This window comes from Anas platyrhynchos, chromosome 6 (genome assembly GCF_047663525.1).
Source record: "Anas platyrhynchos isolate ZD024472 breed Pekin duck chromosome 6, IASCAAS_PekinDuck_T2T, whole genome shotgun sequence".
Taxonomy (NCBI): Eukaryota; Metazoa; Chordata; class Aves; order Anseriformes; family Anatidae; genus Anas; species Anas platyrhynchos.
Window position 1 is genome coordinate 21,949,601 of NC_092592.1, and position 27,180 is coordinate 21,976,780.

The 27,180-nt window shown below is 41.2% G+C and overlaps 1 protein-coding gene across 1 annotated transcript; it reads right to left on the bottom strand.

The window, feature by feature from the left end:
- Window positions 1-601: 601 nt before the first annotated feature.
- On the bottom strand, window positions 602-19,562 carry RBP3 (retinol binding protein 3). Its single transcript, XM_005022217.6, has 4 exons — window positions 15,283-19,562; window positions 7,522-7,712; window positions 4,533-4,675; window positions 602-2,721 (listed from the first exon to the last, which is right to left on the bottom strand). The coding sequence occupies exons 1-4, from the start codon at window positions 18,328-18,330 to the stop codon at window positions 2,393-2,395; spliced, it is 3,711 nt and encodes a 1,236-aa protein (XP_005022274.4). The 5' UTR covers window positions 18,331-19,562; the 3' UTR covers window positions 602-2,392.
- Between the last annotated feature and the right edge of the window lie 7,618 nt (window positions 19,563-27,180).

Genomic DNA, 27,180 nt, shown 5'->3' on the forward strand with positions numbered 1-27,180 from the left:
ATGTCCATGTCAGCTCTGGAACCAGAAGGGACAAGCGTGATGGTTTCAATGTGTTTCCTGTTGTATAAAGAGCTGGAAAAGCACTTCAGTATTTACCAAGTCCATCCCCAAGACAACATCTGTCTAACTTTCTCATTTAAACCACAAATCGTGGATTTTCCATAACTGATTTTCATTTGTAATTTGGTGATATTCTAGTCTTTCACTGCAGTGTAATTTTCTAAACAATTACTCTCTATTGAGAGAGCATTACAGCATTATTGATATCAAATGGATTCACCAGCAAATGCATTTTCTTTTTCTTTTTTTTTTTTTCCCCAACTGTTAAACATTTATTATTCATAAGTACTTATCATATTACTCAGGCGAAGAAATTATTTATTATTTTTGCCCATTTGGTATAATTTTTGGTCCTTGAATGGATGGCTGAAGTTTTTAAATGTTGGGTTTGACAACCACTATTGTTTGTACATGACAGCACAACAGATTGTGTTTAGGAAAAAGGAAGCAGTATATTTGGATCATTTAGATATTAAAGAGACTTAAAAGACATTAGAAGAAATACATCAGTGTTGTTTACTCATTCATGACTAATCCAGTCTTTTCCATATTAAGTATCTTTAATATTCTTCATACATATATCACTTTACACAATAGACTGTATGAGTTTTAATCCATTTAAATGGTTCTGCAAATCTGACAAATTCAACAACTGGCTACTGCATAAAAATCAGAATATGAAAATGACTCAAAAGAGCCCAGGTTAGTGATCACACCAAATGTAACTGGAAAGATAAACAAGTAGTAAAAAAGATGGAAAGTCTACTTTGTTGTTAACATTATTTCCTGTAAATACTGAAAGAGATTCTCTGCAGCTAGATGTTTAAACATGATTTATAAAAAATGGCAGTTACTTACAAATGAGCAAGCAAACAGCAATGTGTGACTACTACTGTCTCTAACTGACAGAATTTGGGGGGAACATTTTCCTAAGCTTAATGCCTTACAGGTGGTATTTTGCTGAGACAAAGAATGTTGAGATCTAGATTAGAATTATATGTATTTTTAAATCATTACAGAGACATACGGTTAGATAAAAATTGTAATGATGACAAGGAATGTAGGGCATTGATTAGGTTCATGTGAATAATATGAACTGTTAGTTCACATTATCAACCCTGTTATTTGCCCTGAAATACACTATCAGTTAATAACTAGCTTGTTATCATGGTGCAAAGGATATTTCTTTGCTTTCCTCTGGTCTTTGGAGTAGGGCACACAACCATCTGTTTTTAGCCTTTAGTAAAAACCTGATTCTTTTTCCTCAGTGTTGATCTGAGCACTGGGTTAGTCAATGTACTGCCTTTTCCCTCCTCATTTCCCATCCCTCTGCCAGATACTAGGGGAGAAGCAGACATGCACCAGGAATCTGGGCAACCCTGACAAACTGGGAAAGATTATTTTTGGTACAACTAATGATGAAATGGAGAAGACACTTAGCTCTTGCAGTTTGGAAAACAGACAGTCACAACTACTGTTAATTCTGCTTTAAGATGTGTGAATGGGAGTGTGCACATTTTCCAAAGGAGCAGATGTGCATTTTCTATCTTTGCATGAATGCTTTGAGGTGGCCCACATGCCTTCAATACTGAGCTGGGATTTTCTAAGGAACCAAAGGAAATCTCTGTGATCTGGAGCTAAATCTAAGACAGACAGTGTAACAACTAGCATTTACATTTCAAGCCAGGAGAGAAATCCAGAAACCCCGCTGAATTATCCAAGTATCTCAACCATGCTGAGGAAGAGTTGGATTCCTCAGAATAGGGTGAAAATGCAACATGTTGAAAAGGGAGTCACTTAGAGCTATGTACAGGGAAATGATGACTACAGAGATTGAACCCAAGTTCCTACTCCTTTTTGTCTCTGGAGGTGGCTTTCTTCTCCAAGACACTAGGTTACTAGAAAATTAACACAAAAAAATGAGACTTTGGTGTGAAGCCTCCATTCTCTTTTAAGAACTCAAATCCACTTCTGCTATCCAGAACAGTACCATTCCTGACGCTTGTGAATTATTCTGTGTAGCAGAAGGGCCTTAAAATAATTTCTCCTGTGGGAACTGAGCTCTTGTGCAGTAAACAACCCATCAAGCCAGACAGATAATGCATAGAAAAACACCTGTGCCCTGCACATTCCCTCACATGCAAATGCACACACACACACACAGTGAGATTTTGGGGGTATCATTTTTGCATTAGTTACCTAAATTATGGCTAAACACTGTTCTGGGCTCCCCAAACCGTTATTGGTTCAGCTCCTGAGAGCGTAAGTCCCCTCAGGCTTCTTTGAAAATTACAGCCTACCTTTTTTTCTAGGAGCACATGCCCCTGCTGGGCTATCTAGAGCTGTGCAGGTGAGCACTGAGCATCTCCTTTGCTTTGATAAGTGCTGTTGCAGCCGGTGTTTCCATGTGAGGAGGCACCCCTTTCCCTTCCCAAGAAGTGCTCTCTGCAGAGATGACTGATCTGGAAGTGGGGATGATGATGTAGAAGTTGGTATCATCTACTTGGTATGTCTGTGGGGAATGGGAGCCACCACTTGTCTGTTCCCCAATGATGAGAGCTCTGCCCAGCCTCTTCATTATGGATACAAACTCCTCAGCAGCTCCAGATGTCACAGCACTGGTGAGGATTACCAGACCTTTTTGAGACCCGTACCTCTCCCCTGCCAGAAAGGACAAAAAGCATCACAAAATGTGTCCATTTTCAGAGATTCGTTTGCATAACTGAGCCAAGATACACTTCTTTCCTTACTTGCTATTAACAACCAAAGAAATTTTAAAATATACTTTTCAACTATGATGTTATTAGAGCACTTTTTTATTATTATTATTTTTTTATTTTTTCTCTGTAGCCCAGCTGTACTGTAAAAAAGACTGTCACCCTATGCGGTACTCCTGAGCCATCAGTTTCTGGATATGAGTTCCAACAGCTGATGGTTACTACTGCTGGATCTCCGTGGCTTTTACTTCTACAGCAGCTCCTGGAGCAGTAGGATAGTCAGGCAAGGAAAGCAAACTTCTCCATTGCTCCTGCAGGGTTACTCAAAGCTCAGCCAGCAGCATCTTCAGTTTCATTCTCATCCCTGCTCTAGGAACATGGCTGTCATAGTGCTTGGCCTGCAGACTACGCAGGCGGCATATTATGAAATTATAATTATAGTGGTTTCCCACAGGCTTTTTGTAGTCTATAAATGGAAGATGTTGCATGGCCTTTGTCCCAAGCCCTTCAACAAATACCCTCATATTTTTGGGATGCCATCCAAGTTATCTCATTCTCTTACATAAGCCAGCTGACAGGAGGAGTTTTCTTGCACCCTATTTTCAGTATATCTGAACACACTGGATACTTTTCAAGGGCTTAGTTCCCTTGAAAATGAAGTCAGTGTGTCATAACTGGGACCTGATAACTTGAAAGGTAATCTAAACTGCTTCAAAAATGCCATTCTTTAAGTAAGTTGCAGTATGACATCTAATTCTCATAGTAAATCATAAGAGAGGGGCCAATAGCATGGTAATTAATTTTCACACCATCTTTGGTCTTCTCATTTCACTGTAGATGTAATATCCATTAGAAGACCCTTTTCACGGTAGATATATATAATACAGGACCACATCCAGCTCCTTTGAAGTTAGTATGTGTCTGCCTGTTCTCTTTGATGGGAACTGGAATGTGTCCATAGTAATCATACTCCCTTAACACAGCTCATCTCTAACTGCCTGGAAAAATAGATGGACACTGCAGCCTGCTACTGAGTTTAACCTTTTCAGCATGCTCCAAACCAATAACTGCAGACACCATGGTGGCACCTCTTTCAGTGGCTTGAAAGGGGAGAAGAATTAAAACCATTGTTTAAGGCTGTTTAGTACTCCTACTGCACTTTATGAGCACCAAAGAGCTTTGTTTCTGCATATTGCAGCGTTTCTTCAACTTCCATGGACAGCAAGGTGGGGAGCGACACACTGACAAGTGCTCCAGACTTACTCAGATGTGCAGAACTTAGTGCTTCTCTTTGCTTTTGCATTCTCTGGACAAACTGGGCTATTAAGGGTGTTTTCATTTATTGAAATAGCATCTGATAGATCGCACAGGTAGGAAGTGAAGTGCTACATGTAAAACTATAAGTGAGTTTTGGAAGAGGTGTTACCAGAGTTTTAAGCAGCATGGGATTTATTTTTAATCTTAGCAACTTCTATAAGCAGTCATAACTGCTGTGTACTCTATTCAACTAAACTTCTGAGAACCAGTTTACAAACCTATGTGTCCAGTCTACCCCATTCCTAGGAGTTATTTATAAATTGCATTAAGGACAGGGCTGAGATGCACATTTTTGTTTTTACATTCTCTGCACAGCTTGAGCTAATTGCAGCAGACGCTTTCACCAAATGAGTTATGGTGTCTAATGGTTCACTTTAAAATACACAAAGAGGAACCTCTGAAATGAAAAACTATTCTCAAAATAAATTGTCATTTTACCTTTGAGCTGGGGCTGGGTCCATATTTCCTTTACTGAGTCACTGGGTCTGTCATAAACTTTGTCCAGGAGAATATGTTGTCCTTCATCAAAGAAGTATGAGCATAGGATTGGTATTGAAGTGGTGTCACCTCCAATATTGTACCTTTTCAGAAATTTAAGATATTAATAAAACAAGTAAAAATTTGTGGCAGATGACAAATCTTCCTTCCAAATTTTTTTTCTTAACATCACTGCTGAAAGGGCTTAAAGCTACGTTTTGATGCATTTACATTCATTCTCCCCTATCAACATTGGAACATCTATCAGAGAAACAAAATCCCATCTAACAGGCTGGGACTGTTATTGCCCACAGTTGGCTACAAAAGCAAACAGAATTCTGAATGGAATGTTTTTCTCTTGATTCAACCTGAGGAAAAAAACAAATCAGGAAGTACACAAAGGCTTTTATTTGTAGAGAAACATCAGATTCTTTTTCTTCTTCTGATTTGAATATTGTTATATATTTGAATATTAGGGTTACATATGTACTCATGCTTCCTATGTCATTAGTGATATTTAAAGGTAGACCCCAGTTTAAGCAACATCCAGCTGACATGGGTTCTTATTTCCTGCTGTACACAATAAAAACTACTGGTATTTGGCACCTCATAAGAGCAAGCATTTGTTTTTGTGCCTAAAGACTTTTTTAGCTGCTAAATTTACAGCCATCATGTTTGAAAACTTGGTTGTAATTTCATTTCATATCCATGTCTGAAGATTAAAGTCACAGAAGTGCCTAAATGTCAGTGGAGAACCCCTGCTATGTATACACATAGCAGAGTACCAAATTATTTTTTTGTCTGCCACTTCTCTCTGATAATAGAGCACATATGACACTGAAGTATTTGCACTTTGTTGACTATTGGGAGATAGCATGCAGTGATCTCCCGTTGTTGATGTTAGGAGTGCCTGGCACAGACATTCCAGCACAGACCTACTAGAAAGGGGTGTTTCGTCCAGTCCATAACTAAGTTCTTTTCATCTCCGGGAAAGGATTAGACAACCCAGGAGATCTCTGTCCCAAACAGTGAAGATTCCTCATTTTTCTGCAGCATTTGGAAGCTGTGTGCTGGGCTCACACTGTGACTGTCCAGAGCTGCAATGAGCCTCTTTAGTGTGTCCTGGGGAGCGCTGTGCTGCCATGAGGTGCTGCTGCTGCATGGCCCAGGAGGCAGCTGGAGCCAGCAGAGCCCAGTTCCTGCAGCTGCCATCCCAGCTGAAGAGAGTGGCAAGCAGCCAGCTAGCTAGCTGCATGGCTGAGGACAAAGCAGCTGTCTCTGCACAAGGTTAAGAGGCAATGATCTGCTGAGTTATTGCCAAAAAAGCTGAGTCCTTCCACCTCTGTTGGTGGCATCAGACAGGGCAAGGTGGATGAGCACTGAAATTCGTTGTGTTCTTGGTGCAGTCACCCATCTCCAGGAGGATTTATTTGTCTGCTAGATGTAGCCTAGAACACATTATCTCCTCATGCACTTGGAAGGAAGGAAGGAGGTCTTTAAGGTACATTTCTGGGACCCCATCTAGCCACAGTTATGCTGCAGTGCCAATCTGGGACAGCTGGCTGGGCAGCAGAGAGGCAAAAGTATGCAGCCAGTGTGAAGCCAGGCAGCAAAATGGCAGAGCAGCTGCATGCCCTACAGTGCACGTCTTACACAGACTTGAGCTGAAGAAGTCTACAAGATTTTGAGGGAAAAGCAAATGTCAAATATCTCCCTTCTCTGTGAACATAAGTTTAGAGGCTTCTCTGATTATCAAACTTCTTGTCAAGAGAAAGAGACAGGGTGGGTGACAAAGACAAGAAATATTTTGACAAGACAATAGAAATAGAGCAATGCTGGAGAGCTCTTCCTGCGACTCTCTAGGGCAGGGAAACTGGAGAAACTTTATTCAGTAATAACAACGGAGCAATTGTTAGAATTTTAGTTTAACTCTTGGAGGCAAGTTCTTCATTCACTACAGACTTCTCGTGTGACATTAGGGAAGTGGTTTAGATACCAACGAGTCTCTTCTCTAAGCTATGATATTTAAAAGTAAGGAGCTTGTGATTGGCCAGGTGAGAGACATTATGCATTATGGAAATCATCCTCCCCTTAAAATCATTGGATTGGTTTAGGTAGAATTTGAAAACATAAAATGCTTATGGTTCTTTTTACATGACTTCAGAGACTGAGTCTTTTAAGTGCTCTCAACTCTGCTTTCTCAAAGGGCTAGAAATAAGATTTCTACCAAGGAAAGGACTATAATGACACCATTTGGTACCTAGGGCATGATGTTACCTTTGCTGCTTTGTTACCCCAGCCCTGGTTTGAGTTCTGACTTGAGAGAAAACTGGGACAAGAAAGAGGAAAGTGCTGGTGCCATCTCAAGTCTATTGGAAGATGGCAATGTTAAGAGCAGGCATATGGTGCTGCAGCAAGAGTGCCACAGTATCTTGAGGCAATAGTGCCTTTAAGCCACCTTTGTGCTCTGCACAAGGACCATTGTGTACAGGGCCAATTGCCCAGCATAATTTGGCACTGAGGATATGGCAGACTAGATGCTGTAACACAGACTTATGCATGGGCTGTTTTTTGGACCATTCAATCACTTGACCGCTGCCAGCAGTGAAGGATTTAATTAAAACAAACATATATAATTAATACAAGACACATGCAGAGTCAGATTAGAAAGAAATCAGAAAAAGAAAACAGATGTGACGTCCAGGATTGCATCCTGCAGCGTAAACCCTAAATTTGCTTATTTAGTTTTAAACATGTCAAGTGATGGTACAATTTCTCTTGAGATATATTTCCCGACTGTTATTGTTTTCCTTGGCTGTTTTCCTTTTCTCATTTAATCCCAGTGATGTTAGGCTGTAAACAGGATAGCAAGCCATGTAAAGATAATTCACTGTTACAAATAAAATGCTGTTTTGAAAGAGGTTTGGTTATTTGCCATTCAAAGGTTTACCTCATGTCTATGATTAAAGCATCTGTATGAACAATTTTCTTCCAAACATGCTCTACCAGTAGGTCGGACACCTGGGTTAGAAGTTCGTAGTCTCCAAACATATCAAATCTCAGATGGCCGATGTTGTTTTCAAATACATTTGTGTGGAATGAAAATTTAATCAGATCTTCAAATACTTCTGGGGAAGGGATCTGAAAGAGTTTGGAAAAAAACAGAACAAATCATTTGCTGGCATCAATAGCTTGGCATAAGTTTTAAAAGGAATTACATGGGTCAAGTTTAGTTCAGGTGGGACATATGTGAGAAATATGACCAAGTCTGAAGTACAATAATGTAACAACATTAAGACTTCTGCATATTAAGCTTAGGTTAGCATGGGCTGCCAACCAGTACTGTTTGCCCAGTATTGGATGCCTTAACAGCATACACAGAATCCAGATCAGGCCCCCATTTGTCAAGGCTTAGCTTATTTTTCAAATATACAAGGGAAATTCTTGTGCCAGTAAGACTAAGAAGGCTACAAGAACAAGCCCAGGCCTGTAGCACAAGTCATTATTCCAGATCTGCCACCCAAAACTGCTTGCTTCCATTCTCAGGAAGGCACTTGAAGCTTTTATAGTCTCATTGATTGGGCTTAGCTGACAAACAGCTGCTGGCTGCAGGTGAGGCTGGCCCCAGCCCTTGTTAATGAACCAGTCCCTGTGACAAGGAGGAATCTCCTGTGTTGGGTATGTGCTGGGATACTCATGAAGTAGACATGTGTTAAATCTCTTAAATGGTGGCTATGTGCCTGGAATTTCATGTGTTAAGCTGTGATTAATTTCATTTTGTTTATCTGGATGTTAGCAGACATTTTTTTCATAGCAATGTGTAGCCAAATAATAAAGTTGTCCTAATAACCCCTATATGCTTTGGAGACAGAATCTTCTCCCTTTGCCAAACTTATGTTTTGCATGCATATGTCTGAAACTGGAAGACCTTCCAGCTTAAGGAGATAAGGTTTTCAGATATAGGGGTGACCTAGAAGGGTGACCTTCTGCAGCATGGGCTTTTCTCCTCAGGGTTGCTGTGAAACTGATTTTATACTTGCTTTTTCATCAATTCCCCTCTGCTATATCTCAGCCCCAGACAATCCATGGTTTAATAGTGAAGAGAACAAAGAATCTGTAGTGTCATGTGCTAAAAGGTGCTCTCTCAATCCACAGTATGACCCAGAACTTGGGAGACATCTGTGTCTTCTGCAACTGAAGGAAGTCAGGCAACCTCCTGCCCTTTGTGCAGTGCCCTGGCCTGGGGTCTGTGCTCCTGCCAAAAGCACCTCTGCCGCTGCAGGCAGAGGGTTTCCAAGCTGTGTGAATGCAACTGTACTTGACATAGCTCAAACACATTCCCTTTACCTGAGGGAATGTTAGCTACCATATCACACTTCTGGCTGCCCTGGGCTTCTTCATCATTCAGTGCCTTCTGTATGCCAGAATTTCAAGAATTACTTCAAAAGTTCTGTTGGCCAGTAGTTGTTGATCTAGCGGTGAGAGCAAACTTGACTGAGCCCTTTCCTTTACTTTCTTTCTCACTGTACCTTGTGAAAATAACCACTGCATCTGGACTGTAAACATATCAGTCCAAGCTGCTGAGTTTGTCATTTCCAATCCACTTCCCAGTGACAGCAATGCTACTTGATCTGCTCGCTGTACTTTGATTAACAAATCACAGTTTTGAAGAATACATCCAGCATGCACTGCGTTGCTCTGACAGAGCTTATTTCTAGTTCAGAGGTACTGGTCCCCCCAGGAGAAAAACTCATCACTCATTGGTAACATACAAATAAAACTGATGTGGTACTTTCAGCCACTTACCAATGATATTTTAATGAAACATGCACATTTCTTTCTTCTTTCTCATACAATAATTGCTAGATGCACACCCAGAAGCATGTTGATTAGGAATAACCTCTCGGTCTATGCCTGGTAATTTTTTTCTACTTTTTTTTTTTTTTTTTTTTAAGCGCTGTATCACATCTTGTGTTGCTATTTCTCACAAATTCATTACAGATTTCAAGGTAAGTTTCCCTTAGAGCACATCTCTTGGGCTAAAATGAATATGCAATGATCTCAAAAAAAAAAAAAAAAAAGAGAGAAAGTATGAAAATACATCTATTCCAAAGGCTCTGACTGAAAGTCGGACAAGAATCACTCAGTAAGCAATTTTCTTAAAAAATAAAAAACACAAAACAACAAAAACAACCAAACAACAACCACCACCACAACAACAACCATTTTAAGTAAAAGAGGGGAGGAGGCTGAGACTGACAGTAGAGGGTAATGGTCCTGGAAAACCCCAGGTTCATGACACTGGCTGATGGGCCACGTGCTGCTGGTACTTACAGAGGTGAGTCTAGCTTCAGAGACCAACCGCGTACTCCCCTTTGAAAGGCAAGGCTCTGCTTGCAGGTCAAGAACAAGCTGGGACAGGATGCAGCTGAGACTAAGATCCTGCTGGTCAGTTAGGCAGTGTTTACAAATGACTTGATGGTTAAATATAAACCCTCAGGTGCCTTAGTAAGAACACTATAAGCAATGTGGCTAGACTAAAGGACCTCCAAGCTAACACCACTTAAGCCAAGAAGAATTTCATTTGGTTAACTATATAGAGTCTCCAGCTCTGTTCTGCAATTGCCTTCCACATGTGTGTGGCCTAACTGGAACAGGCAGTGTGACACAGAATAGGACTTAGATTGCTGCCCTGTGACTCGTGCATGGGGTTTTATCACTGGCTCTACTACAGACACATACCCCAGCCATGGGCAAACTACTTTTCCAGCCGCACCTCTCTTCCCTCTTTTCTTCCCTTTCATGTCTCCCCTAAATTGTTTTGTTTATCTTGATGGAAACTGTATTTTCATAGCTAATTATATACTGACCACTGTAGTGTAACTCTTCTCCATTAAGGTTGCTAGTGCTGTCAGCCTCCGGGTTAAAATACTATCAGCCAAGATACCTGGGCCATTGGAAATCTGGAGGCTGGTTTAAGAACCATGAGATTTTGGGGAAGTAGGGGTTGTTGCTCCTTTCTTTCTCAGAATACCAATGGGTATCTTTGTTCACCCCCACAGGCTGAAAGGGTACCATCCATTTTAGTAGGTTCCCTAGAAAAAGGACTGAACAGGACCAGCAATATCCCTGACAGCTGCCTCTCAGTTGCTCTTAAAAACAACCAGTGATTGAGATTACGTGTTCTTCCCCAGGCAATCCAGTCTAGCACGTCACTAGCCTCACTATTATAAGGATGTTCCTAACATCTTGTGTAAACAGTCTAAGTCTGCTACTTTCTACAGTTTAAGTGCATTACTTCTTGGCCTATTCAACATGGGTAAGGAAACAGATTATTCTTTTAATATTTGAAACAGCTTCTTATGTACCTGAAGACTGTTTTCATATATCCCCTCAGTTTTCTTTTCTCCTGAATAAACAACTCAAATCCTTTAAGCTTTTTCAAGATAACTCTTACTCAACTCTTCTCGTTATTCTTTTTCCTCTTCCCCGGGCCTTCCCCAGCAGAGACACAACTTTCCAAAAAAGCATTGCCCAAGATTGGGCACAGTGTGCTCCAGCTGAGGCTTCTTTAGAGCCGAATGTAGCAGAAGACTTCATGCATTTCACTGATTATATTCCTGCTTATCCAACCCATTTTGATGATGATTATTTTTTACTGTGACAACTTGATTCTGTGAACTTGTGTTCACGTTGTGGACTCTGAAGGACTTGTATACTTCTGTACAGGACTCCTTCTAAACAAGCCATTTTCCTCCCAGCATTGTGCAGCTAATTATTCCCACTCTAGAATCTGTGCAAAAACCTTGCTTGTGCTCTTACTTAACCTCATCCCAGTTTTCACAGATAATTTATCCAGTTTTTCCAAAACCATAGCTTTGAATTCTTATTCTGTCCTCTGTTGCACCCGGACAGCCAGGATGGAGAGGTTACCATAAGCAAAAGCTGAAATGCTCTGGAAAGGATTAAATGAGGTTATTTAAGGCTTTCAGTCCACCCTGAGGAGCTCAGGGCAGAGGGAGAAGCTCTCACAGCAGATGGCGCTGCACAGCGACCTGTCAGCCTGCTCTGACGACATACGGCTCCAAACACACTCACTGCAAGTCAGCGAGCAAGAGTTTAAAGCATTGTTGTTTTCTTGCCTGGAATAACCTGGAAGATTACATTGGAAAACATGACTCATGGATAAGTTTTGATTTTTCATCTAAAGCGCACTGAAATTCCATAAAACTAATGGGGAAATCTACTGTAACACTGATGGCGATGGCAAAAAAATGAGCATAAACAGATTTCTTTGGTGGGATTATTGTAACTGCAAATGTAGCTGTATTGAGCTTCATTATCAGGGTCAAAAGATGAAAGGTGCTAGCAAAAGAACAAAACTGATTAACAAAATGCCATTTTCTTCTCTGCAACAAATATAAGAGGCAAGCAAAAGGTGAAAAGTCAAAGTTAGTTCCACTGACTGCTGTGGTTATGTTATAAATCAGCATCAGAAAGGCCCACAACATTTTTTTCTACCTGTTAGTGACAGATGTAGCAATTTGTTTACCCATCTTGACACTCTGAGGCTGAGTATTTTGTTTTAGTTGTTAATGGAAGCATAAAAGCAAGCATACTCATTTCTGGGGGAATGCCTGTAACTATTACCTCCATCAGCACAGCAGAATCTCTGCTATAGGTATTATTTATCCATGAAAATTGGTACTTCAAATGAAGGAACAGCTTCTCCTTATAAAAGATTCCTTTTTATCTTTTACTAGGGATGTACAGTGCAGTGGGGAGACTTTCTTCATCAATTTCATCTGCATTTCTAAAACATTAGCACAGAAATTCCCTTAGGTGTGAAGACTACATTAAAAAGATTTGGGCATCATCAAGGGGCCACAAGAGTCACTCAGGGAGGGGCTTGTCACTTGAAGCTGGCATAACACATTTGCCAAAATCAGGCAGCAATTCTTCTACAGGTAATCTACAATACTCAGATATTCATGAGTACATGGAAAGGAAGGTGTGATGAGAGAGAGAGACAAACAGAGGAATAAGAAGCGAGGATTACAGAAGTGTTCATCACTGTGTTTACAGAGTTCTGCCTTACAAGCAAAAGGCAATTTTCTGTTTCACAAACAGTATATGCAACATTTGCCTCTGGGAAGTCTGACTTCAGAAAGAGGCATTTATGCAGCAGAGTGCTCCGGCTAGCATCGACCTTGCTGCTGTCACAGAGGAGACATACTACCCAGTATTATGCTTCAGCAGCTGTTCTACTACAGTAGATGCAAAGGTCTGCATTTCACTTGTCTGTCTCCTATGCCCCATTCCATCCCTCCTGCAGTTACTCATCTTCACTTTCAGTTAATTGTGTTGGATCTGCTTCACTGTCAAGGTCACTATCTAAAAAATCCAACTGTCAAGGGAAAGGTTGGTTTGGAAGGTTGGCAGCACAAGAGAAAAAATACCTCTTAGATCGTTAAAGTATAAGCATAGTACAGATTAAATAGCCACCGTGTCCTGTTTGAGACTGCCAAAAAAGTGAAAAAAAAAAAGAATTTATAAATGCATTTAGTGCCATGTTCTAAGCTTCACTGTAATCTTATGGCATGTGCTTTCTGCGGTATTGGTATGGGGCATTTTCTGAACTGATTCATAGAAAACATTCCTCTTAGCTCTGCAAAAGCAAGGCAGAAACAATTATCCTGTAAAGTGAGTCAAGAAGATACAGGGACACTGTAGGAAAGAAAAAAAAAAAAAAAAAAAAAAGAGGAAATGAAAGTACTTTTGCTGCCCAATGCTCTGTGGAATAGGTGAATTTTCTTCTATCACAGGGAAAAACCTTTATGTCAAGTCTTAGTTCACTCACCGTCTTCTGCCTTAAAATATTTTAACACCATTTTCTTGTCTCTCTCCATCCCAGTTTCCTCAAGCAATGTGAAAGGATGCATACCTCCTTTGGTAGCTATTCTAGTTCCATAAGAGACCCATGCTTTTCCTCTGCTGTTTATTAATTATTCCTCCATAAAGAAATCTTAGTTTTGTCCTAATTTTCATTCACACTGCTGTGATTTCTTTCTGGTGGATAATAATATAATTTTATAATAATAATAATATATAATAATTTTCTAGTAATTTTTCTTTACAAAGAGTTCAGATAAAAAGTGGCATTAATTAGCATAATGACATTTGCTCATTAGCTCATTAGCTCTATCAGGATCAGAATTTCATACCATGTTAAAAATAAGGCTTGTCCTGTACATTCTGTTCTCAACTTTCAAGGTCTGAATAAAGTAAGTAAGGTCTGAACAAGTAAAAATACACAGCAATATCCATTAACAGCCTGCAGCAAATATGGTGACTAAGCTGCAGGATAGGTCCACTTTGTAGGATGAAGAGAAGTTTATATCTATCAGTGCTAATATGCTGCTAATAATTTAATAGGAGGGGGAGAGTAATGGAATTTAAAAAAGAAAAAATTATTTATTTATTTATTTATTTTTGCTTAGAGGCATGAACGGAGCCAGCATCTCTTGGTTATCAAACTTGAATTGAAAAAATGTCCTCCCCTGGAAATACTTAGACTTTGTCCTTGACATTATTGTTGGGGATAATACCACAAAGCTCATGCCCACCTTAATTCATGCATGCCAAAGACTTCAGAGAGTGGAAGCCTGCAAATTTCCTCCCCCAGGAAACATTTAATAGTTACCTGACACTTGGTATACTCTGGTTCATTGCAAAGGCAAATGCATTCTCTTCAAAAAGTAATTTTATGAGTCCCTTGGGAAAAGTCTCTGATAGCCACGCTGGAGCAGTAGCCAGAAAGGAGCTAACTCCATCCAAGAAAGGGATCAGGTTATCCTAACCCTCCTTTTTATTTGAATGTGGAATTTTAACAAGTGCTCCTGGGAGCTCCCTCCAGCACAACAATGAACAAGAAAGATTGCCAAGACAGACCAATGAATAAATAGCCAGGCTCAGAACAAAGCGCAGACTGTTATGCAAACCATGCAGCAAAGGCAAAAGTAGATTATTAAAAATCAATTTCTCCCTGGGGCCACCTAACTTCCACCCAGATACTTCTTCCAAAGTATTTCTAGGTCACTGGGAAACTGTCTGATGTTGAGCATGAGATACAATCAGAACAACTTTCCACTGTCACTACAAAAGGAGTTGCTTGTTGTTCTAGTGTAATAGAATTAGAAATCAGGTATGGAAATCTTATATATAAAAATCTATTGCAAAGTATGGGGCTATGTGTTTTGCAGGTCTATGCATTTACTCTGGACCAACCGCATTTTTCTCAGATTACAAACTCAGTTTGTAACCAGTGGGTTTCTGCATTAATTTATTACAGCTTGAAAAGCCGTACTACTCTTCTATGATCATGGAGATGAGATATTTTCACTGTAACAGGGAAGCCCTGTATCAGCATCTTTTCTTGTGGTAGCCACAGAAAGAGATCCACAGCCTGAAGGCCATCGTCCCCAGAAAGTATGCATCCAGAACTACCATCTACTAACACAAGCTACTACCCTGGTTTGCCTTAGTGTCAGAGAGAATTCTGTCTCCAAAACCCACTGAGGCACAGGCTTCTTTAATGGATACAGGTAAATCCTGACGGGTTGATGATATGGTTTAGAAACAAGGTAAGATATCTGACTCAGTGCTCCCATTATAACTGGCATCAGTATAGCTGGCTACAGGAGAACTGTACCTGTTTTGGCATGATTCCTGGGATGTTGTCCTTGGCATGTTCAGGGATGTAGAGCATTTTGAGGTGTTCATCATCAGAAAGAGCTTGCAGGTTGGCAGTCACCTTCCTGGCCAACTCCTCTTCTGAATTAATCCTTTTGTAATTTCCTTTGTTGATATTCTTGGTGAGATTGGATGCTATAACAGCCCCAATGTCCACAAAAGCATAATTTTCTGCCACAAGTTTACCTACAGTTTGAAGTGTCTGTGGCACCTGGGCACGCAGGTTGGCAATGTGCTGGGCTACAGCCATGGCTTCACTGGCTTGGATGGTGATGTGTGGCTCCACCCCAGACACACTCCACACTTTGCCAGTGACTGGGCTGAGAACCACTTGGCTGGGGATGGAGGCATACAGGGAGCTATTACCAACACGATAAATGCCCACTGAGAGGGAACCTCCTACTGTGGGCTCACCGATAACTGTGGCCCGGTGTAGATCCTTCATAGAGCGAGTGAAGGCTTCAGCTGCTGAGCCACTCATATGGCTTGTGAGGATGTAGACATCCTTGAGGGAGCCGTATCTCTTGCCAGTCACCTGAGGGAGAGTCCATACCTCAGTGCTGCGGGAGGTACTACGATCAAAGACAGTGTAGAGGTGTTGCCGAGGCTCAGGCTCAAAGAAGTAGGAACAAAGTATTGGGACAGCAGTGGAGTAGCCACCCGTGTTGTACCTCATGTCAATAATCATGGCATCTGTGTTAACCAGCTTGTTCCACACCATCTGCACGAGCTGAGGCCCAATGGCCTTCACTGTTTCTGCCTCAGCCATCATATCAAAGCGAAGGTAGCCCAGGTTGCCTGGCAGTACCTCAATTTTGAATAGCGCCTCAATGATATAGCTGAGCTCCTCAGGGCTGGGAATCATGTTGGGAAGCTGTTCTTCTGGTGTTGGTTCCACATGGCTGTGGAAAACATGAAGCCGATGGTCTCCTGAGGCCTCCTGCAAGTCACTGGTAAGCTGGGAAGCCAATGTCTCAAAGTCTACAGCTGATCGATAACCTCCTTGGGCCCGTTTGGTGCTGAGCATAGCACTGGCCTTCCCAGCCACTTCTGGGATGGCATAGTGAGCTTCTAGGAGTTGCCCAGTACTTTCCAAAAGCATCCCCATCTTCCTGTGAAAAGCTAGCACCTCTTCAGCCTTCTCCAGTGCGTCCTCAGCCAGCACTATGGCATCAGGCACAACTCCTCCGCCCATCCAGCTTTCTCCATGGTTGTCAATGAAGGTGATAACTGGTACTGTGATAGTTAGGCCACGGGTTATTCCCTGCTCAGGCTGCAGCAGAGGGAACGTAGAGGTGTGTGAGAGGCTGCCTGCTGTGATCTCCCCAATCAGTGTGGCACGGCCCAGGGACTGCATGAGGTAAGCAAACTCCTCAGCAGCTGTAGCAGTGTGGTGGCTGGTGAGCAGGTAGATGCCACGCTGAGCTCCGTAGGGCTGGGCCAGCAGTTCTGCCTGGCTGTTGTGCTCCTGCGTGTGGTTGGTGCGCCTGTCATAGGTTGTGAAGAGATGGACAGGGCCTACAGCGGGGTCTTGGAAATAGGAAAGTAGCACAGGCACAGCAGAGGAGGAAGGGCCTCCAGGGTTGTAGCGTAGGTCCACGATCAGGTTCTCTGTATTTTGGAGGGGCTCCCACACTTTTTTTACTATGTAAGGTCCCAGTTTAGCAAGCACAGAGGCATCAGCAAACTCATCGAAGCGCATGTAGCCCACATTGCCTGGCAACACTGACACCTTGAAGACAGTATCCACCAAAGCATGCAGCAGTTGCTCATTGTCAGGCAAGTTGGCTGCCACTGCAATTGGTGTCTCAGCAGGGGGGACAGCAGTTTCACCTGGCATCATGACTCGGACCAACAGGCGAGGGTCCTCGGATAAGGTCTGCATCTCAGTGTTGAGCTTGGTGGCCAAGTCCTCTGCTGACTGCACAGAAGAGAAGTCAGAAGTGGTGAGGTGCCGCAGAAGCACTGGCACACGCTCCACTAAGCTGTAATAGTCCTTTAATATGTCTATGAGGCGGGTTAGAGTGCCAGGCACTGCTCTGCGCACTGCCAGGATATCCAAGGATTTCTGCAAGGCTTGCTCTGCCTCAGTAGCCACACATGGCATCACTCCATTAACCTCCCAGCTCTGCCCAACCCCACTCAAGGGGCTCACAGACCGTGACACGGGAACCATTAGATAAAAATTAGAGAGGCCAATACGCAGTTTCTGGATGTCCAGTGATCCCCCAGCTGTCTTCTCCCCAACAGTGATAGCTCTGTTCATGTGCTTGAGGATGTAAGCCACATCTTCAGCCACTCCTGTGGTGTGGCGGCTGATCAAAACAATGACATCCTTTTCTTTGCTGTACCTCTCTCCCAACACTTTCGGCAATGTCCATATCTCTGTGGTGGTGTTGGAGGGCCGATAGTATACAGTCTCAACATGCAGCATCTTGTCTGCTTCATGCAAGTATGAGATGATGAAGGGAAGTCCGGAGATCTGTCCTCCAGTGCTGTGACGAAGATCTATCACCAGGGCAGATGTATTTATTAGTGTCTTCCATACCTTGTCCACCAGAAAAGCTCCAACTTTCTGCACAACATCCTGTCCTATGATATAATCAATCCTCAGGTAGCCAACATTGCCCTCCAGCTTGTCATATACAATCACATGCTCAATAAGACTCAGGAGTTGTTCACGAGTGGGGGAAGCCTCAGTTTCTTTTTCAGGAGCTGCATGTGGTGATGGCTCGTAGGAAATCACCAGTCTTGGGTCATTCAGAGCACCTTGCACTCCAGCTGTCAAGACGCTGGCCAGCAGTTTTGGATCTGAGATGTCCAGGATCTCCCCACTCTTGATGGCTTGTTCAATGGCTTCTTGCATTCCCACTAGGTTTTCAGGATAGCAGTAGTTATCCAGTAGAACTTTAGCCATGTCCAGCACTAGAGTTGGCTGAAAAATTTCCTCAGCTGATACGCTGCACATAATCAGAGAATAAAATAGGAAAAAATGTGTTCTGAACATTTTGTACTTGTATAGAATAAAAAATAAAATAGTATTTAGGAAAGAAGTCAGAAGCTCTTATCAGTCAGGATGAGCATAGCTCTCCGCTGACCCTCTGTGAATCACACTGAATTCCCTGTGATGATTCCAGGTGCACTGAACAGATAAAAATCTTTTATCTGCATTAAACCTTTAATCTCATTAAAATGGAGTGCATCATCCGAAGTGCACCAATAGATGAAGTTCAGCTTCTTGCTACTTTACAGACCTCTTATGAAACAGCAACAAACTTCAGTCATCAAGGAACATTTTTCTGGCAGTTAATTGTTTTCAAAAAATAATGCATTGCCTGTTACAAACTGGACCTGGCTTATCCTGACAGTGAATTGCTTAAATCCAAAACTTTGATTTTAACCACAATTAGAACAGCAGTCATCCAGTCTTTTAGCATTATTTATGAAAAGCTTATACCAGAAGATTTTTTCAGTGACTTAGTTGTATCAATATTTAATATTTTTTCAAAAGTTGTTGACAATACATTGTCTTTGGTGTTTTCCAGTCTGTGCTGCAAAGAACTGTTTTTTCATTCTCACTAAAGTCTCCAAACAAGGAACTCCAGACATTTGGAACAGCTCATAAAATCCAAGGTAATGACAGCCTGTTAATTTCTGTGCTGAGAATTGCCAGCATTTTAAACAGGACTTTGAAATACATTTGCTTCAACATAATGCAGCTAAATGTGAGGTGACTTTAATCTTCATAATTTGCACTCAATTAGGATTTACTTGTAATACCATTGAGTAACATATGGTCATGTCTGATGACAGCTCCCAGCCAATGGACTTTAGGCTCAACATACTAAAATAGAACGTGGGGGGTTGTTTTCTTCTGCTCACAATGTATTTGAGACCCTATTGTACTAAGAGTTTGAAAGAGGATCAGAATACGCGGGATGCAGCTGCAGGCTGTACCCATGTGAATTGTCAACACTCTTAGCTCCAGTATTACATGCCAAAGGCATACAAGAACAGATTCTTGGCTTTAAGTCTCAAAAGAGCTGCTACCCCAGCCATTCTGGTTGCTGGAGGTGGCTGTAGGAATAGACAAGGGCATGTGGGAAGGGCACGGTTTTGCATTGCTTTCAAAATGTCACTTGCTGCTACATATGAATACATGTGGAGGGGACAGTTTAGAGATGGCCTGCCCCAGCTGGGCACACTATTGGTGTCTTGAGCAATGCCTGCCTGAAACAAAAATCAGCCACTCACATGAACAAAGTTTAATGCAGTCCTCTTTCTGGGTCATTTAGTAGTAGGAATGAAAGAATTTTGGGAAGCTCCTTCCTTCAACATGTTTGTATAGGGATAGCCTAGTCTATATACGCAGGTTCTATTTCATCCCATGCTTGATTTGTGCCTGTGTGTATGTAAATGTACAAATGATGGAAAGTTAAACATATTCTTGTGCCTTTTTTCTACCCATATAATGAGTTTTCAGAAAATGTCAAGCACTATATAAGCTTTCTGGGTACGAAAAATATTTATTTATTTATTTATTTATTTTAAACCTTAACCACAGATAATCTGTAAAGTGGTGAATATAAGTGTTGGAGACCTGAGAAACAGTTTAAGCAGTTTATCCTGTTGTGCCCCTTTGAGTCTGCTTAAAATTTCAAGGCCTGTGGTGTTTGTCAAAACTGACTGGAAATTCTATATTCATATATGAGGAATAAGAAAGTATGACATTTAAATGTTATGAAGATTTCCATATCTGTGTGCACTGCCTTTGTTGACATTATACTAAAGATTAAAAAAAATATATATATCCAACAAAAGGAACAATTGAATTGTTCTAAGAGTCCATTAAAGATAGGACTGCTCTACGGCAAAAGCTATAAAACATGATGCTATAATCACAGGTATCTGTGATAACCAGGCTGTGCTCTCATTTTCAAAAATTAAATCCTAGTTTAAAAAATGTAGCCAATTACCTTGTCAAAGGAGAGGACTGGGATATAGCTGGAATTTTTGTTGATAATGTAGAAATAAGTAATTAAGCTCCAAGTTTGCCACATTTTGTGTGCCTGATTGGTAGTGAAAAAGTGAGATTCAGACTTGTTGCATCTTTGTAGTCTAGTGTGTGCATACGTGTGTGTGTTGGCTGCTCTGTGTTGTGACAATGTGTGATACCCACCACAGAGCTGACTCCAGGACATTATCACCAGCTTGAATTGCTCTTCTTGCTTTCTTCTCGCAAAGGATAATCCAGTATTCCAGGGCAAAAGTAGCTGGGATAAAAATGCTCCAGCAAAACCACACTTTGTCCAGAAATTGACATTTGAGCTCAAGGATTTATTGCCAGAGCTGAATTAATTTCTCATGTGGACAATACAGTGGACAGGGCTTCAAAAAAATGGGCTTCTGTTTCTAGCTCTGCCACTACCCTACTGAAACGACTTTGGGCAAATTGATTTCTATTGCTTTTCTAATCCAAGACTCTTCTGTCTGTTTAGTTTATAAAGTCTGGGGGGCAAGGGATCTCTCTTGCTACACTAATGTCTACCACATACGCTGCACTTCCAATGTCAGACTGTGCCTCTAAAGGCTGTTAACACAGGAATAATTGTGTACACTGCAGTGTATGCTAAGACAATTAGTTCAACAGGCAAGATATTGTACTTCATAAATCCCCAACTTAATTCTTAAGCACCATGCACTCTGTACACTGTCTAAAGCAGGGGACTTTCAAAATAAAACCACTAGGAGCTGTGGTACATAGTTGTATCACATGTGATCTTAATTCTGACACTTCACTTTGAAGTGCTTAACTCTTTAACCGTAATTCACTATTAGCATTTTGTTCTGCATTCCACCATCTTTCAATTAACTTGAAAGTGAAGATATAGATTAACTAATTTTGTTTTGATGGAGAACAAAGCATAATAATTAAGAAGAAAAAAAAAAGTGAGATCTAAAACAATGACATAAAAATGTGTAAACATGAAAGAGAGATTTTGCCTGCTGGGCTAGGGGGTTGGGTTGTTTTGTGGGTCCCCTTTTCTTCTTTCTTCTTTCTTCCTTTACTCCCACTGGGTGCTGGAGGAGGGCATGCCCAGAAGCCAAGGAGCAGGGTTGCAAAATGGATCCATTGTGACAGGAATTGGGAAAAAAAGTACAATAATCCATGTCCCTAAGAATATGTCAAGATGGATCTCTATTTCTGTCTGTCTGTGCAGTAGCTCTGAGCATACAACTTTCTATCCCACAAAAAAAAGAGAATGACATTGCATGTTTAGAGAGTGTACATAGTACTTTCCTTTTCAATCCTTCAGTACATAGTACGTAATGGCCACCTATATGAATTAATGGTGCAAAAATTTAAAGTATTTGCTATCAAAACTGTAGAAACTCAAAGTTTCTGGATTTCATGTAAGTAACTTAATTCTGATAAGTAAATCACAGTAAATCTTCAAAAACCTTTTTTTTTTTTTCTAGAAGGGCCTTCTTTTACACTGTATTCTTCTCTGTGACTTTCTACTTTTAGAATAGACATAACTTGAAAGGATAAAGGTTTACTCAAATTATCTCATTTTCAAACTTCTGTGCAAAGGGTAGCATAGAATGTTATGAGTGTTTTATATGAGGTGTTAATAGTCACCTCATCTTAATCTGAATATAACAGACATAGATGAATAGCCGTAAGAACCATACTCAGAAAGAAGATAGCAATAAACACTGATCATTTTTGATCAATATACGTGCCAGATAGTTATCTTCCATAGCTAAATAGGTTCTATATATCCTACATTAAATTCATTATATGATTTTTTACTTAGCATTTAAGGAATTAGTTTCACAGATTTACAATATTCTTCTCTACTTTAGGCATATTAAGAGGCTAAAAATATTGAAATAACCATTTCCTGCCTGTGATTTTTGTGAAATCATAAGATTAAAACAGGAACTCTTTTCTGTTTTTCACATATATATTGTGCATTTTATTGTGTTCTAAAGATTTTCATATCAGGAAGACTGGAAAAGGTAGCTGAGGTTTATACAAAGCTAGGATTTTGAGAAATATGCATAAGATTATGATTAGTTTCACCCAGTAAAATCCAAGATATGGAAACACTCCATACTGCAATATATTCCTCAAGTTCAGATACATGTTCTTCCTCATGTTTTTTGCTATTGCCCTTTGTCTCTAGCACACTGAAACAAACCTCGTTTCACATTATAAATGTAAAATAAATGTTTTCTCAACATGTATGAATTAAAAGCTAGGACAGTGGAAAAGTTTCACACTGGATCTTTTCAGTGATCTCTGATTTCTTGTGCCCTGAATTCAATGTGATATGTACCACTCATTTCTACCTTTGTAATTTTTCTTAAATAGTGTTAGAAGGTGAGAATCCTTCCTTATGTGGTGTGGATACTTCAGGCTTTGGAGAAGAACAATTTACTTACTCCTTTCTTCCTTCATAGAACTTATATTTTTATCAAATATGTTGTGCAATGTAATTCTGTTCATTGAATTATCAGTATCTAGCATGTAATTCTATCATGAAGTCTAATTTATAATATAACCCATATATTATTATGAGATATTATCTCATATATTATGAGATATTTTATATCTCATAAACTTTCATGACCCTTTAAAATCTGTCCATGAGTATTTCATTTTCTGACTTCCTGTAGCTATGAACTTCCCACATGCTCAGAGAAGAGGCTTTTTTTTTTTTTTTTTTTTTTTTTTTTTTTTAAGATTAGTCTGCCTGCATGGTCTGAGTAATGGACAGAGTAAATATTTTGGTACTTGTCCGATACTCCCTGTTTGTCATCTGCAGCTCACCGTTCCTTTAGAGGACCACTATAAATCATTTGGTCACTGACAAGCTGCAGTAGCAGGAAGCTCATCTGAAGGTGGCAGCAAGAGCTGCTTTCTCTCTGGGAGAAATAAATTCTTGAACCTAGAAGCTATGCCAATAAGGTAATGGTGAAATTTGGACACAAACTACTTTTCATTTTAATAGAGCCTCCTAATATAGACATATGTAAGAATTAGTATTAATTTAAAGGTGATATTGGGCTCCTAAATACTGAGAGGTAGGGTTTATTAGCTTAATCATGGGACTATGGTAATGAGAATGTTAATGTTTCCAGGACTTTGGTAAGTCTTTCTAGACAAACCTCCCCTGTCTTTTATAGATGTACAAGTCTGGGTCAGTACTACTTCATGGCTGTCTGTGTCGGGCATAACTGAATTGCAAAGGTATGGTCTATGGCTGTCTTTTCTGTTCTGTTCTTGCAATTCTGGTACAAAGAGAACCTTGTACCTGAGAAGGCTTTCTAAGTTGCTTGGTAGTACAAATAACAAATAATATCACCCTAAGATTCCTTTATAACTTCTAAGCTAAAAAAAAGTAATGTTAGGTTTTTGTTCCTAAGTCTTGCAGCTTTTATGCTGTACAAACCTGTAGAGATTAAAATTGAAGCTGGTGGAAGGCTTTTTTTTCTTTCTTTCTTAATGTTGAAAACTTTCCATTTTATGAAAATAACTCTAAAAATGAATAATGATTACATTTGTAACAATAATACCTTAAATCCAAATTATGTTGGATATTAATTTTCTTCTGCTAACCCTTTCCCTTCCCTTTCCTTCCCTTCCCTTCCCTTCCCTTCCCTTCCCTTCCCTTCCCTTCCCTTCCCTTCCCTTCCCTTCCCTTCCCTTCCCTTCCCTTCCCTTCCCTTCCCTTCCCTTCCCTTCCCTTCCCTTCCCTTCCCTTCCCTTCCCTTCCCTTCCCTTTCTTTTTTTAGTGTCCAAGAAAGAGAAAAGCAAAGGAATAAAAGAATGAGAAGACAACTTATATTTTTTACTAAAAGATTGGGGAAGGGTAGAGGATGTATATTCCCATTTTGAAACATCTCTAATTTCAGCCAGGATTCATTGTATGATCAGGAACAGGTGGAGAGTCATGGCACAGTTGTAATAAGCTCACATTGACAACTCTGCTGAACTGCCATATTCTAGATAAGCAGAAAATTCAGGAGGGTTTCAGATAAATGTATTGCAGCTATCCAGCCTGAGCTAATTTAAGCACACAGTTTTGCATTTTTGGGAAGTAATTTGTCAACAAAAATAGGAAATAGATGTGCAGTCCTTGGAGAACTGGTGTATTGTGTGTTTGCACTATACTATCCGTATCCTGTAGATCCTACACTTCTAATGGACTTGTTTGTCCAGCATGATGAACCAAAACAGAGTTAACCGATACTAAGTAGTAAATATTAAATATATCATCAGGAGCCCTCCTATCCTTAATATTTGAAAAAGTGAGAACTCCAGTAAGGCCTTTATTTAACTACCAGGTACTGCAAACAGCTTCCACCAAACTCATTCCTAGAAACTGTGCTGCTGATGCCTCTCCAGCTCTGAGGGCAGATGAAAGCCACCCTGCTGCAGGTGTCTACTTCACTGGCCTAAAATGAACATGCTTGGTATGTCCAGGCAGATGAGCCATTGCTGTCTTAAGCCATAGTGTTCGCCATAAAGAAGTATTTTCTCCACCACTACTCCAGAACTCCACCAGAAGCTTTGGTTCCCAAGGCCCAGACCGCCAGGTCATTGCTTGCTCAGCTCTTCTGGTGCACTGGGCCTGTGTCAGGACGTGTGAGGGCTACCAGCGGCACGGCAGGGCTCTGGCCAAAGCTAATGTCCTGGTGAGGGGACAGACTCATGGCGTCCCATTTTCCAGGGCTACACTGAGGCCTTTCTCCTGCGAAGCTTTCAGCTTACTTATGATTGACTATCCAGCATAAGCTTTGTGATCAGGTACAAAAGAGAAACAGGGCCAGCTTGGCATCAACAGGCCACACAATGGCTCTGAGGCAGCCTGGTGGCAGCAGTCAGCGCACAAATGGCAGCAGGGCAGTTGAGAGACGTGAAAAGAGCAGAAAAGGCTGTGTCCAGCCCAAAGGGAGACAGACTTTCCACAAAGACATTAGATTAATGCACCACGACATGGGGAATAACGAAAGGCCATGGCAGCCCAGAGCTGGTGCTGAGGCAGCGCGTGGGCCTCTCACAGCCTAAACATGGCACTGAGACAACGTGTGGGCCCCTCACAGCCCAGAGATGGCACTGAGACAGCACATGGGCCCTTCACAGCTCAGAGGTGGCACTGAGACAACGTGTGGATGGGACAGAAATTAGAGAATGTGAGGAACGCTGAAGAGGGCCCAAAAATGGCTCAAGGCATTTTGTAGGCCTCAGTCAGCGCCGGGGCCGCAGAGGAGATTTGCGTCTCAAGCACATCCAGCTCCACTCTCCTGCCCTACAGACAAGCAAGAAGAGCTCTTTGACCACCTTGCTCGCCAGAGACTGAAGAAGGACCTGCCCTGGTCTTCTCTGTGCTAAACACGACAAATGGTAAGTTGGGGAGTTCAAATGGGTAGAGGGAGGTGGTTAGCTCCAAGATGGCAGCTAGAGGGGAAGCAGAGCTTTTGTTACAGTGTTTGAGGACAGGACCTTCCTCACACAGATTGCTCATTTACTACATGTTGTCTTTGCCAGATTGTTCTGTATGCCCTTCTGTAGCTTTCCAGTCTTCCCTGCAGTAACACACATCAATTCAATGCTGCATATGGGCAGCTACAGTGAGGTGTTAATACCTCCTAGAGTGCGGGCCTATGTGGACCTACATGTGCGTGATTACTGTGACCAGGCACAGAGGGAGGCTGGAGGAGACCCAGCTGTGGTCTGGGAGATGTGTTAGAGCACAATCGTGTCTGAAATTATAAGCCTCCTTGAGAGAGAGTCTAAAACCTGTTAATCTGAATTTCAGGAGTTGCCAGTTCTGGGTTAACATTTCTGTTATGGTCAAGGATATTTCCAGCATAAAGGTATCTGAGCAGATGCCAGCTGACCACCTCCAGATTCCTATGAGGCTATTGTCTTTTAATCAGTAATCATGAAAATGGAGATCTTCTTGGCTTTTAGTGATCACTGGTGCTGTGTTGTTGTTAAGTGATAAGTTGCATCTGCTGTTCTTCCGTGTTGAGACATGACACAGAGGATATTTTGCCTGCTGCGAACACAGAAAATGTGGGAAGATGTGTAAAAATAGCAACAGTTTTATCTCCTGAACAGCTTCCACCAGCTCATCATTGTATCTATTAAGAATGGAGTACTGCTGTGCAGCCTTAAAATTGTCTGTGGCCGTCAGCTGGTGATTCTGATGTTAAAATGGCCGTTGTTACACAGCTAATGGGTCTGAATAAGAGGAGGTACTTCAGCCACATGTTTATGTTAAGCAAGTATGATTTGTTTTTAACTGTACGTGTGCTGGACATTGCACAAGCCCCAGCCTGCTCCTCAGTAGCAGCAAGGTGCTGGTCAGTATCCACCGTTTGGTGGTGAGGGGGGCTTTTCTCAGTGTCTGATGGGGCCTGGCTTGATGCAGGTGGCTGGGTGCTTTGCCTGCTCATGCAACCTGTATATTTTCTAGTGCTTTTTGGCCACCAGACTGATTCTTTGCACCCCAAGGAAATTGAAAAGTGAACTTGGGCAATTGTTTAAAATCAAATGTTCAAAACTACATAAATTGAGCTGCTAAATTTACAATGTAAAACATAACACCAATTTGACACATACTTCAGCCATGCTGTAGGTAGCATCTGTAGTCACGACTGGGTTCTCATTCCTTCTTGACCCTGATCATCACCCTGTGGAAAGATTCATGTTTCAATTTACTGCTATACCAACCAAAATGTTAAGCCTTTGGGAACGTGATCATTAGAGCTGGCTGGAGGAGGAATTTTTGTTGTTGTTGTTGTTGAAATACAAAAGAGACTTGTACTACAGTTTTGG